The sequence below is a fragment of the Ammospiza nelsoni genome, chromosome 4, assembly GCF_027579445.1.
Source record: "Ammospiza nelsoni isolate bAmmNel1 chromosome 4, bAmmNel1.pri, whole genome shotgun sequence".
NCBI classification, from domain to species: Eukaryota; Metazoa; Chordata; class Aves; order Passeriformes; family Passerellidae; genus Ammospiza; species Ammospiza nelsoni.
This window is the reverse complement of record NC_080636.1, coordinates 26,958,116-26,973,016: the sequence shown is the minus strand read 5'-3', so window position 1 is coordinate 26,973,016 and position 14,901 is coordinate 26,958,116. Positions and strand designations below refer to the sequence as shown.

The 14,901-nt window shown below is 36.1% G+C and overlaps 1 protein-coding gene across 1 annotated transcript in view; it reads left to right on the top strand.

Annotated features, from left to right (window-relative positions):
• USP46 (ubiquitin specific peptidase 46) overlaps positions 1-12,523 on the top strand; it is a 33,869-nt gene extending 21,346 nt beyond the window's left edge. The window contains exons 6-9 of the mRNA XM_059471469.1: positions 3,945-4,028; positions 4,324-4,521; positions 5,204-5,282; positions 6,188-12,523. Coding sequence (XP_059327452.1) covers positions 3,945-4,028; positions 4,324-4,521; positions 5,204-5,282; positions 6,188-6,289 — 463 coding nt within the window. The 3' untranslated portion in view covers positions 6,290-12,523. The remainder of the gene's footprint in view (positions 1-3,944; positions 4,029-4,323; positions 4,522-5,203; positions 5,283-6,187) is intronic.
• Positions 12,524-14,901: the final 2,378 nt, after the last annotated feature.

Below are 14,901 nucleotides of genomic sequence, written 5' to 3'. Positions count from 1 at the left end.
AATAACTTATTCTGTGTCTCATCCTAAAATTATGTGAAGTCTTTTATTCCAAATTTCTGTTCTGCTCCTGGTATATCCCTAGTTTGGTGAACATGTTAAAAACTGCTGCTGCATAGATGTTACCATCTGTCCGGCTTTCTCCAGTTTTTTATTTACATTCTTGATTTTTATCTTCTTGGAAAAGTTTTGTTGGGAATGGCCATTTTAAGTAATGGCAGATTAAGCACTTCATTAAAAATACCAATAGCATTTCTTCTACTGAACAGACAGTGGCTGTGGCTTAAGAGATGTAAGAACTGCATCTGCACAACTGCAACCAACAAGTAAATGGTGGAGTTGAAAGTGACTTCAAGGAGGTTATCCCCTATTTCATGTCAGAGAGGATGCTTATCCAACCTGTTCCAGAAGATCTTTTCAGCAGTATTTTCTTGATTGTCTATCCCAGTCCTTCTTGTTCTTTAGTACTAGGAAGTTTTTCCTGCTGTGTAATATGAATCTTTGGTGTTTCAGTTCAAGCCTATTTCTACTTGCCCTGAGTACTCGAGATATAAACCAGGGGTTGCCCCCATTCCCCTTCAGTGGCCTTTTACATACAGGAAGAATGTAATCACTTTTAAAAAAATTTAAACAGCCTAAGGTCATTCAACTTCTCCTTCTTAGGCTATCTTCTCTGGATCTCTACACATGTTTATTACTCTTCAACCTTCTCTCCTATTGCACCTCTCTCTTGAACTCTGTCTTTCTTGAAGTTGCTGTCTAGAACAGGACATAATATTCCAAGAGAGATCAATACAATCCTGAGAAGAATGAATGCCCTAAGTCTCTTTATGCATTCCAGTGTAGAGCCTTTACTCCCACAGCATGACATGTATTTTGAAGTTTATCCATTGCTCCTTTTGGAAATAAAGGAAAGCAAAATCCCAATTTTTCTTTTCTTGAGGTGGTACAGGCCACTGTTTACAGATTGAATAGGAGGAGAGTTATCACCTCTCATCTACTCTATTGTGTTTTATGTTAGCAACATTTCAACTTCTGTTTAGAAAACATATATTCAGTAAGAATATGGATTTCCTCTCATTGCTGCTGGTATTATGCATTATTACACAAAATGTAAGTGCTTTTGTGGTTTATTTCAATGAGAACATCCAAGTTATTACTCTTTTTGCAATCTTTGCTGTTTTTATTTTTAACAGCTGCTTTGGTGTGTCTTAATAGCTTTAAGGGCTGCTGCATTTAAAAGGTCAAATATAGAAAAGCTGTGCAAGATAACATTTAAGTATAATGAATCTCTTTACCACTACAGATGACTATTCTTTTATTTCTGTAGTTTTTCAAAATGTAAAAAGTCCTTGAGTGCTCAAGATGTCTAAAGGACAGCAATAATACAAACCTCTGGCATGGTCTAAATCCACAGGATAGACAGCTGGGCCGGAAGCAAAGTCTTATAACAAATATAGTATGTATCCATTGTTTTTATTTCCACTTGGAGTTGCAATGTTTATCAGTCAGTTTGATCCTGACTGGTATAATAATTGATATTACACTAATAATTATCTCATGTCTTAAAACACAAAATTAATACTATTTATGCATATAAGCAATAGGAAGCACCTTTCACACTGTAGCAGAGAGGCTGTAGAAGCACAAGGTCAATGATAAGTTAGTACATCTTGAGCAGGTATATTTAAAAATTTCTTTTTCTTGCTAAAATAACATATAAGCAGAATGCAGATTGGACTATTAATGGAATAGGAGAGAGTTAGACATATCTTGAAACTAGCTTTGCAGGTCTAGAGAAGGGTTCTGCAAAGCTGTGGCTCTTGCACATGCAGACTTTGGGAACTCCAGTCAGTGATCTGTTGTTTTTAACTGTTCAACATCTATTAGAAGTGCCATGCTGAAAATTCTTGATTGCTGAAAGAGTTACTGAAGTTGAAATTATTTCAATCCTAACCATTTTTCAGTGAAACATTTTTTTCTAATACTACCAAGAATAGATACCACAATGCTATTAATAAATACTACTAATAATAAATAGTAATACTAATAATAGATATTAATAGCATCAGAATAACCAGTATATTTTAAAAGGAATTCAGAAATTCTTTGAGTTTAATTAACTTCCATGGGAGACTTGGAATAGAACAAACCAATATCTATCAAATTTCTACCATCTGCACATGTTTGTTCATGTTAGAAAAACATTTTTCCTTGCTTCAATTTGAGATGAGAAGAAAACTAATAAATTCCCCAAATTTGTTTGCTTTTTTTAAAATTGAGACTCTAGGCCTTGAAAATAAATATGAGACTCTTTCTCTAACAGCCAACCAAAAACTTTCACAGGCACATTCTACTGAGCCTTACATTCCCTGCACATATAACTCATCTTTAATATTTTCGATAATTTCAGCTCTTCACTTACCTGAAAGGTTACCATGCTTTTCAGAGGAATTTGCTGAATCAAATTAATTTTATGTTTAAATTCAAATATGAAAACACATATTGAGATCAGTATTTACCACTGAAGCAAATCCTTCCCAGTAACAATGTTTCTTTTCTTTTAGATAAAAAATAATATTTATGATCAAAATTTAGCTGTAACTTATCTTTCAAAATATGTATTTTTTCTAAATTTCAGCTTTTTCTCTTCAGTGTTAAGACCTTATAAAGAAAATAAATCAGTAAAAGTAATCTCAGTTTTAAAAAATATTATGCAGTCATATGAAGTGCTTCTTTGTCATGCTCTGTCAACCTTAAGCTTATATGAGGTTAGGTAATTAACTTCTAATATCTATGCCCTAGCAAACTATGTAGTCTTCATCTCTCCCACCTACCCCTGTAGTGATGATGTCAGGAAGAAATAATCACCCAGAGTCCTCCCTTTGCCTTGTAAGACAATTCTGGTGCTGCCTGCTGTGAGAGCAGGCTGAAGTTGCAGACAGTGGGGATTCAGCCTCCATGAATGTGAATTGCAGTGATAGAAGTGAATTTATTTGTGTCTGAATTTGCCTGAAGTTCAGAAACCTGTCAGGTACAAGGTAGGGACACTCAATAAGACAGTTCTGGAATTCTAATATAGCTATTTAGGGCCCAAAGTCACAGGAAAACCCATGTGTTTAAAATGGAAGATAGGTGCTTATATCTGCATTCACAGTTCTCAAAACTCTTGCTCAGCTGCAATGTAACACAAGAGATGACAAAAATAATTACTGGGGTTTTTTTACAGTTAAGTGGTGTTAGGCACCTTAAATTTTGCTCCAAAGCATATCAGCACTGTGACTTCCAGCAAATCTTTTCTGTGAGCTGAGAGATGCTATTAGACCAGCCTTCCACTGCCTTTGTCACTTTAAAAGCTCAATCCAGAAATATCTCCAAGTGTATTTACTTGATCAGGATTTACAAAATTTTCTATACCACCTGCCTCTTTCCTTTTTTAGAAAATGGAAAAGTATAATCTATAAACTTCTGGATAACTGTTCAAAAGGTTAGAGGATGCAGGAAACTAAGTTCAATTTATTTCTTCTTTGTAAGAGGATTCAAATCTTTCTTATGGAAGAACACCATAAAATGCGAGATATTTGGAGATGGCAGAAGTGCACTTAAAGTTGCTTTATTCTGCAAATAATTTAAAAAGAAATAGAATTAATTGAGTGATTATACCCAAATCTGGGCAGCACCTTTATGTGAGAGACCAGACAGAGGTCCCCATTTTGAGACACCTGACCTTTATTGGTATCATACAGAGGGCTTCAACTCCCAATATAACTTGTCATAGCAGCCAGATACCCTAACTCTGTTTGCAAACCCCAGTACAGTCGCTTCAGATGCTTTAGAAAACTGGAATGGGTGAAGATTTCATCCTGTGTGTCTTTTGGGTTCCAGTTCATCAGCCCAAGTAAATGTATTCATATCCTTAAAGAACTGATGATTGTATTTTTTTACAGAGACTTCAGTAACACAGAGACACTATGTAGTGAACAGAAATACTACTGTGAAACTTGCTGCAGTAAACAAGAGGCACAGAAGAGGTAAGCAAAGAGCAGGCTGTTTCCCCATGCTCCTCCTGGGCTCTGGCAAACTTACTCCTTGATATTTATTTTGTTTAAATACCTAGAAACCTTTCATCCCAAATGCATTCTCTGTGTGGATGAGAGAGCCTGCAGAAAAATTTAAAGGCATGTGTCTTAGTGTAAAGGCCACTTCTAGTTGATTATTGTTACTTACAAAGTGCTTTTATAATGCAGCCATTTGCTTATTAAGGGAAGAGAGAACGGCCTTGAACTGGTCAGGTGTTCATTATATACATTCTTAATGGTTTCACAGGATGAGAGTAAAAAAACTGCCAATGATTCTTGCCTTACACCTCAAGAGATTCAAGTACATGGAGCAGCTGCACAGGTACACGAAGCTGTCCTACCGGGTCGTGTTTCCCCTGGAGCTGCGGCTCTTCAACACCTCCGGCGACGCCGTCAACCTGGATCGCATGTATGACTTGGTGGCTGTGGTTGTTCACTGTGGAAGGTGAGGGGCCTCCATCTGTGTCACAGGCTGCTGGCAGGTGTTGGCCAAGGGCTGAGCTACCCCTGACAAAATATGGGGAGGATGGACTTAAAGCCTGCTGCTGCATGGACTTGCACGTGTCTTGGGCTGGACCATTTAACTAACATCCCTCATCGTAAATGTGTACTTGTTTAAGAAATAATGTCTCAGGTCTCCAAAAGTCACAAGTTTGGCTTAAATTGATAAAACTACCTCCTTCCTCACAAGACCCCTTAAAAAAGTTGGGAGCCAGGACTCTTTGAGGGCCAAAGGCTGTCTTCAAGTCATCTGTTGTGAGACATACACGTCATCATGTAGGTCTCACAACAGATCATTTTGGTCCATTTCCCCCCCTATACTTCGTTCTTGCAGTTTTAAATGCATTTGATGCCTACCATGAGCAACTTGTTAAGTGTTCTGTAGGATAATTCGCTAAATGGTCCTGGTACAGATGAAAATAACACCTTTAGGTTTCAGCTGATTAGCTTTGCAACAACTTAAAATAAAAATGGAAAGGACTAAATGTCTAGAGTACCACTACAGGTGGATTTATCATGATTTTTATAACATTTAGTTGTAATTCTGCATTCATAAAGAAATGTGACTTTTCAAAATGGACTCAATAGTACATTCTAATATTTTGGGATTTTGTTTTTCTTTCTAGTGGACCTAATCGAGGGCATTACATTACTATTGTGAAAAGTCATGGATTTTGGCTCTTGTTTGATGATGACATTGTAGAGGTCAGTATGCTGAAGGTCATGAGCACAACTTTTTTATTAATGTATGCTTCCCTGCTTGGGGTTAAAATTCTGATCCAGAACTGGGTAGAGACTACCAGTCTACAAAGCCACAGTTTGGTTGTAATGTTTATTTCAATACTGTTAGGAAGAAAAATTGTAAACAAAATTATTAGTCCTGTAGTTTGTGCTCTGTCAGTGTCAGAGGGATTTTTTTATTTCATAGCAAGATCAAATGTTTTTAATACCAGACTTAAAGAGTTTAATTTTGAATGTTTTCTGTATCTAAAAAAAAAAAATTAATTCATTAAAACCATTTCACTTGGTAAAATTGAACTAAGTAAAGCTAGCATTTCTGTAGAATTTTTAGTTTTGAATAGGGAAGTTACAAGAAAGTCTGAATTGTGTTGTTGATCTGGGATTGCCTGAATGTAGATTAGAGTAGAATCTGTCCCACAGCTATTGCAGATTCTGTCTGAACACTCTGAAATTCATTCTTATGCAAACCCTTTTATGTCATTGTGGCCCACTGGCAAAACTGGGATTTTGAGTCTGATTTCCCGAGAGGTAAGGAAAGTAAGCACTGGGATGCTGGATGGGGCAAGTCTTGAGGAAGATTTCTGAAAATTTGAGAAAGATGGGATCATATGGTCACATTTATGTGTTTTAACAGTGTTTATTACTGCATTCCAAGGAGTGTCTCTGTTATTGGAAAAAGCCTAATTCAGTTATGTTCAGTGACAGAAACATGCCTATGAATTTCATGAGTGAGATCAGCAAGGCTCAGCCCCTAATCTTTACCCTTTCACTGCTTAAATTGCAAACAGTATTTGCTAATTGCAGTAATTTAATCTGTACTTAGTATTTGTTTTATCTAACAGCATATTAATAAAATATTTATTTTGCAGAAAATAGACGCTCAAGCTATTGAAGAATTCTACGGTCTGACCTCTGATATATCAAAAAATTCAGAGTCTGGCTATATTTTATTCTACCAGTCAAGAGAGTGACTTGGCAAACCGTGGTGACTGCGCACAAGGATGCTGCACGTAGAGGAAGGCGCCAGCTCCCCCAGAGTGACTTTTACACAGCCCACATCCCGGATGGTTGAACAACAATACACTGTCTCCTGTTCCATGGTTTATGTGATGCTGACTGTGACCGTCCATTCTTGACATTCAGAACTTTGTTTTAGAGGTGGGGGTTGTGTGTAGTTTTTAAGTCTGATTGAAGAGCTAATTGCAGTCAGATTTTAGTGGAATTTATATGGACTAACATTTACAGATAATAAGATTTGGATGTCAACTGTTAAACCCAATCCAGCTAGAGTAGTATTTTATATGAAAGTGTTCATTACATTTAGGACAAAATTATTTAAAACTTTCTAGATGGTTTTGGAGTGTGTTGATTTACAAGCATTCCTTTAAATACATCCTGACATGTACTTATCCCTTTTAAGTGTAAGGAAAACAACCAGTTTCATGTTTATTTGAGTTGTGGTTGTATAGGGGATTTTTTTACATGTTACTCTGCTGCAGAAAAGATATTCTTCCAAAATCATTTAAATTTTGATTGTTAAAAACTTTCAGAGTGTAACCGCAGACCTAAAATTCACATAGAGGGATTTAAATTACACTGGAACTAAGTAATTCTGTATGTTCAGCCACTTTGTCATGAGATAGTACAGATGAGGTGAGATTTCAGAACTTACAGAGCACTGGAATAAAGGGAGTAAGATCGCACATATGATACAGAGATAAGTTGCTTTTATAAAGATTGAGCTTAGATTTTTGTTAAAATTATATAGTTTACTTGAACTGTGTTGTGATTGCAACACTGCTCACATGTAACATATCCATCAGGACTGAAATTATCCAATCCATTTAAATAAGCATTGTTTGTACGTATGACACAACTTGATCCTGCAATTTTCTCAACATCTGTAGGTCCCATTTTCATTTCTCAAGACAGAGTCAATTTCTTAGAAACATGATACATACCAACCACTAGTGTACATGCTATCATGTATATATCATCCTTAACATTTTGGTCATATTTGACAGAGTTTTGTCACCACAGAAACAGATAGGGATCTGGAGTGCTGGATTTCAAAATTAGTACAAAAGACCAAATTTGTGATTTTTCTGGATTAATTTGGATGGCACTTGTCATGCACTGGCTAATAAAATTTCTGAATTCACCTGAATACCTGAATTTGGCAAAGAATAGATGTCGAAGAAAGTATCAATAGGGTTTGAGAAGGGATTGATAGTGGCTTGAGTAAGTGGTCATGCTGGGTAGCTACCTTCTTCAGTTTGCCACTTCCATTCCATTATACAATTCTTGAACTTCAGTAGCCAAAATCCTATTCCAATGACATAACAGCAAAAAAACTCTTCTTTGTCTTCATGGGGACTGACAGTTCTAGTATTTATAAGGAAATATTCTCACCCCACAAAATTTATTTCTACCTGTTACATTTTATTCACTCATTATGTATTTATCAGACAATGTTGATTTTTGTCTTTTTTCTTTAAGAAGCCTGCCTGACACTTTATGGCCAACAATCCCTTTCAAGAAATGGCTTTTGAAGTTCAGCTGCATCTCATATTTTAGTGTTCTGTAGAAAAGATAATAGTGTTTTTCATTGTTCTCTACTGTGAATGTGAAATATCTTTTGTGAAATATTGGTGAAAATTAAGTAGCTTCTACTGTGACATCATTTGAAGTTCAGTTGGATTTTTCAATGGCCATTTTTTAAACTAAGGCAATGTAGCACTTTACACTAAATGAGAAACAGAAGTGGACTTTTCAGCAAAGATTATTTGTGATTTATCATGTTATTATACTGATGCAAGAAGGGAGACATAGAATGTAACCTTAGAGGACTTAAGTGAATGAGAGTAGTGGTCTACAGAGATCACTCACATGAATGAAGGCTGGTATGCAGGTTCAAGACATGCATAATTAGGATGCAGCCCTTATTCTTTCATTGATGTTAGAATGAAATGTTCTGTCTCTAATACAGAAGACAGACATCTTACAGCAGACTTCAACTCCCTCTGAGACCCGGGAGCTTTTCCACTGAAAAGCTAAACCTGCAAATCCCTCTTTAATTGATTTATTTACAAACATTCAGAATTTCTGTATAAAAAGATGAAAATTACTGGCCTTTGAAAATGGATAAGGTTTCCTTACTGTGAATGAAATCACTTTCTAGATCAGCATTAATCAGTGCTGGACCAAAGGTCTGTATTTTGCAGTTTACTGCTGAACATTCTCACAGCATTCTTTTGTTTAGAAAGATTCAAAAAAACCAGATATTCTTAAGGTCATAATTTGAATCTTCTGGGCTCATGTTTATATGAAAAGTAAATTTTCATAAAAATAATTTTTAAATCAGTTTAATTTTAGGAAACATATTCCTTATTTCAATAGATCTATGGGCAAATTGGTTTTAAAAATGTTAATGGTTTGAATTAATATTTAAATGTTAAACTGCAGAATAATAATCTATTTTTCTCCACTGCAAGACAGCTTTAGATTGTAAAACATACAGATCATTGCAGTAAGTTATTGAGAGGAAAATTACTAGAATAAGCTGCTTCACAAAGTATGAAAAAGCATTTTTAATTCATGCTGGCCCATGGAAAGATCACAGCACCAGTATCACGCCAGTCCAGCATCAGTAGTCTGACATCAGCTCTGAAGCATTGTGGAATACACAGTTCATATTAACATTGGCTAAACTAAGGAGCATTTTCTTTTGGTTAACAAAGTTGTGGTCACAATTCTGTAGATTGGATCCAGTCTCCAGTGCACTGAATGTTTTACATCAGTCCAAAAGCTGTCTGTCACAGCTCTATGAATTGTGCCAGTCTAGGCAGAGGAACTCCTCTTTGTGAAATTAAGCACATTCACTCAGGTTTTGCAGGACTGGGATCCCCACAGGATCAGTCTTATGGTGTAAAGTATTTCAGTTGATTAAATAAAGCATAATCCTTTTTCTCTTATGCTTATGCATAGATTTCCAGTCCCTTACGAAATAATGGAAAAATACCTAAGACAATAAAAGATTTTCAGCTAGCAGCTAGAAAACAAAATGCTAGCACAGATCTCTAATACTATCGTGTGCTTCCCTAAAATGACTGTATTTTATGGTGTCAGGTTCTAGGTATATTAGGTCTAACAACAATTGGAGTATTTCAATTGTTTCCCATGCTGTTGCTGAGATGCACTATCCATTTATAAATACTATTACAATGTTCTTTACTTAGAAAAAACCTCATTTTTGTCTTATCTGTGTTTCCACAGCACTGCAGTGCTGATGAATCAGTTATCTTACAGGATGAGCTCAGAACTCAGCTTCTGTATTTCCAAGAACAGGCTGTCGGGATTTTATGGCATTTCAAATGTGGGGATATAGCAGAGGGAGGCAGAAGAGTGGAGTGATGGAAAAGCCATACCAATGAAACAGAACACCTTTTTGAAATTATGTCCCAAAATTACTCCTGTCAATTCTATTTTAACAATTTAGTTACCTCAGAGTGCTAGATTATGTATGAAAAGTTTTGCTCCTTTAGCAGTTGGAGCAAAGAAAACAAAGAAGCAGGAGTTCCTTTCTTATCAGGTTTGGTGTAAATTCAACTGAAATTCACCTTACACGATGGATCCTAAAGTGTTACCACAACCTTTTCTCTTCAGACATTACATTTCAGTCACTCTTCTGTTCCAACTTCATGTACTGGCACCTGAGCTGACAGCTTGCAGCTGCCAGTGATTTGATGCCTCTCAACAGCAAACCCTTTTTGTTTTATCTCTTTTGTGCTGCATGTGGCTGATAGTTGTGAGCAGTGTCTTACAGCTGAATGAATACTAGAAATTTTATGAAGTTTTGGCTGTGTACCTGTTCTTTGCTAATGTCTTTTAGAAGAGTTTGTTTTAATTTATTTTTCTTTTGTTGGTCTGTTACTGTATTTGTATAATAACTTATGTGGTCAATACTATTTGTTTTGCTTTAATTTTTATGTATTTTTTTAAATGTAATCAACCCAAGCACTTTAAGCAACAATGTCAATCTTGTGAAATTCCAATCAGCTTAATATTTTGCCTTTATCTTACTGCTTTTGGAACTGTTTGCTTGTGATCCAATATCTCTAGTTACAACTCAATTTCCATTTTTAGGCTTGTATTTCTAGCTGGATTGTAAAATTGGAAAGCCCAAGCATTTTCATACATATTTGTTCATGTATAAGATGTACCTGATGAGTTGCACTCTGCACATTTCGCAGCCTCTTGTGCTCTCTGCCTGCTGACCCATCTGGGGATGACTGCAGTACTTCAATCTGTGACACAGTTATCAATGACTAAAATTTACAAAAGCTCTAGTTCTTACAGGAGAATTCTCTTTTACCAGACATAGAGTCATCTGTCAGTCAGCTGATAATACAGGTATTGCTCTCTTTGCTGCTTTATAAATGCTCTGTTTGGTCTCAACTGTGAATAATCTGATGAGCCACAATTATTCTTGGCTACTGTGTGTGTGCTGGCAAGGAGAGCAAATTTTTGCATCTTTCTTCTCTTCACTTGGGCCAATATGAAGCAAAGAGATAATGAAGTAAGATAAATGCTTGTGTAAAATGATGGGTTTTAGAGGGCAGCATCTGTGATGTCCATATCAGAAAGCCAGTGACTTTCTGTGTTGTTAATGCAAGGGTTATTCCTAGTGCTTTAGATACTGTATTTTCTTTGACCAGTGAAAAGACCAGAACTTTTTCTTGTTGTTCTGATCCTGAGGTGTTTCTTCTCAATTTAACATGGCCCTTACTATGTAAATAGCCCTTGGCAAGTCTTGATAGACACCCATTTAATTTCTTTTCAGTTAGTATGCATTACTTCAAAGAGATTGCTTGAACCTGTCTACAAAATGTATTCAGATAGCACAGTTCTTTTGCATACAGGATCAAATAACACCTATCAGGAGGTATGTGCCCACCTGATGGGACCATCTGGCTAAACCCACACCATTTTACATACTAATGATTCTTAACCCTCTAGGAGGTTTGGTTGCTGGCTTTGCCTGACTGATTCAATACAAAACTGCAAAATAACTCCCTTTATTCATGATCTCTTGCTATAATTCTTCAATAAATTCTGTTTCATTTGGTTATCAAGACTTGGGATTATTGTACTATGTAAAATAAATTGTGTGTGCCATTCACTGCAGTCAATTTAACAGCCTAGTGCTTCTGATGAAGGTTGTGGCAGGTGGCAAGAATATGAAAAAGTAACTTTTCTGTGATAGCACAGTAGCTCTGTGGGAGAAGCTGGACTGACATGCAGCTTTCTAATCTCCATCCTCTAGATAATCCTGACCCTTCTCATAGGATTTCAGAGTGGCAGGACTAAGCCCTTCATGAAGACATCTTGCAGTTCACCAAAACATTGCTTGCTGCAGTAGATAATTAATGAGTATCTGCAACCCCTCTGTCCCCACTCCCCAGAATCTCATTAATTGGTACACATTCCTTGGAGGGGCTGAGCTTAAACCTCAGCTTTGTATTTGCAATGGTGTTCATGTTTGAAATGTCCCACCCCAGACTCTGGCCACAGACTAAATTGTTTCCTAGTCCTCTCTCAACTCTCATTCTAACAGCAAGAGCAACATCAGGGATGCCATGTTACAGGTGCCAGTGGTTTTCCTGGAGACAATTTTCTAATCTCAGTGGCTTTCATTTAAAAAGACCTAACACAAGCTCCATTACTTATCATGATGCTTTAGGAGTAAAGCAACCACATCCTGTATGGATATGAATGTAGGGTAGCAGGAAGAAGAAAGATGAAATATGGAAAGGATTGGTTTTTTTCAGAGGCTTTGAATATGTGTATCTGTTTGTAAATATATAGTCCCTCTCTACCTTGTCAAAATGATGCAATCATAATAAAACTACTTAAATTTTGTGCTAGTTTTTTAAATGGAATAAGAGGTAGCAGAATTTGAGGCACTCAGTTGGGGACACATACAAATACTGGATTTCTAGTACAGCATACAATATTCGGTGTATGTGTACAGATGAATATCTGCTCTTTTTAATCATCATGTACATGTAATTGAACCCTGCACCACCTGCAGAACTGTAAGATAAAAATCATGTTGGTTATTAAGGTTGTAACATAAGAAAACAGTATTTTCTCCTGTTAACATGTTTATATTTTACATAAAATAAACTCTGTAGCTGATCTCACTTCCATTCAATTTGTTTTGACTTCAGCTGGAGCCATACTAAGGCTGAGTATTGATGTTGGTTGTTACACAACATGTTTTTGAATGTCAGATGCCTGTGTTCTTACAGATGACAAGAATAATGATGCTTGCTTTTTATTTCATTTAATGTGATCAACACATTTTAAGTGACTTCTGAGAATATTTCACCCCATGGGCCGATTGACTCTGAAGTATCTTAAAAGAACAAGTTTTGCAAGTATTTTCTGAGCTGTCTTGGTAGAATATACATACAATTGCATGACTGAGCTGTACCCAGTTAAAGCACACCACCATTGGCCTTGTCAATGTTTGAGCTTCAAAGTTTCAGCTAAAACTGAAGAGAATAAAAATCAGCCAGAATTGAACTACCTTTAACATCAGGAAACAATGAGCCCTTTCAGCCTGGGATTTTACCTGTGACTAATAGAGTGGAAAAGGAGGTCTAAAATTTTGTCCAAGAGTTGAAAGGTTCCTGTTGTCTGCTGATTTTCCTTTAGTTGTTCATTAACAAACACAATTTACATTCTCAAAAGTGAGGTAAATAAAGGACTGGAGTTTCTTGCTCCTGTCTAAATGGATTATCTTTATCCCTTCATATTCATTTAAGGAACTGAAATCAAACATAGCTGCCAAACTGCATGTTGCATTTATAGCTAACACACTGTAAGATTTATGGCACATCAGACTATCAAAGGACTGGTTTGGAGGATTTAATATCTTATAGTACATGTTTCTTTTAAAATTAAAAATATTTGAAGTACCTTCAAATTTATTCCTGGGTTATTAGGACATAAGTGTTTGACTGCAGGATGGAGACAGAAATTTAAAACAAAGGAGATGACTGAACTAAATATTCATGAATCCATTATTTTAAAACATTTTGAGGAAATAGAATTAATGGTGTACAAATTAAGAAACCAAGAAATAGTTGCCAGGGGCAGGATTCATATTCATTGTATGTGAACTTCACTAGAACTTCTCTCACTTCAGAAATGCACTTTCCTAGAAGCTGTATGATGTTTACCTGTATCTTTGTTCATTATTGTTTTGTATGAATTAGATTAATCATTTTGCATTAAACAGGGTTATGTTCTGTGCACCAGATAACCAGAGAAATGTTAAAAAATATAATTTAATCTGAATTGAAAAGTCAGATATGGTAGGAGAAAATTGTAAGGTTACTCATTTAAATGTAATCACCAGACTTCAAATGATATTTATTAGATATTACTAAATACATGACATAGAAAACCACGTTCCACAATTCTGGAGATATCAATTTCCTTGAGTGCTTGTGTGCAACTTAAAAATCTAGTACCAATTCAAGAAAAATAGGACAACCATTTTCAACACACACACACACACACACACACACACACACACACACACACACACACATATATATATGGCAACAGGACATTTCCATTATCTGTTCTGGAAAAAACTTCCTCTTATTAATTTTTTTACAAGTACTTTGAGATCCCTACCTCACCTTGTTAAATTTCACTCAGCCTCACTGCCTCACTGCACAATGCAGAGTTTAACCAGTCACAAACATTTCACCTGGTGCTAATAGTGCATTTCATCTCACCATGAATACAGAAATTGCAAAGGAGTCAACACCCCAGAGTTTGCAGGTTGGCCCAGGATGAATGGAGAGATCTACCAGGATCAAATAAAAGTCAAGAAGCGGAGGCTGATAAAGACTTTTTTCCAAATCACTGCAAGAATAAAATAAAGAGGTCAAAGCTGAATGAAATTTGGAATAAGACAGAGTGAAACAGCCTTTGGATTTAATTTGACACACATATGAAAAGAAATATTCAAGTCATGTACAGGGCAGAACCGAAGATGTGGAAACAGAAGATACAGACATCACCCAGTATTGCAAACCAGGCATCACAAATGCTTAGAGAGCAAGTTTTACTATCAATCACATCACTATGGCTGTAAGGAAGCTCCAGGTAGGTTCGCAGCTTAACAGTGGGATTAGTAATAGCAGAATCTGGAATAAAGTTTCTATAGCATCCTCATACAAATTCTGGTGAGCAGAGCTGTGATTTCTGTGCAGCTGTAAGACATGGTAATGTGTGGAACACTGTGAACACTGGAGAAGAACTACTACTATTGTTACTGAATGTGTGGTTATCTCTTCTTTGAAAACAAGTTTCAGGAGCAAAATATAATGTTAAATTTTATTTATTCACTAATCATGTAATTCTCACTTTCATTTATGAAGCATTTTTCATCCTCAAGGCAGTTTACCTGATAATCAAATAAACTTTCAAGACTTAATTGGGTGAAAATGGTAGAAATTGGGTAATGTGTACCAAAATCCTTATATATTTTAAATAACTT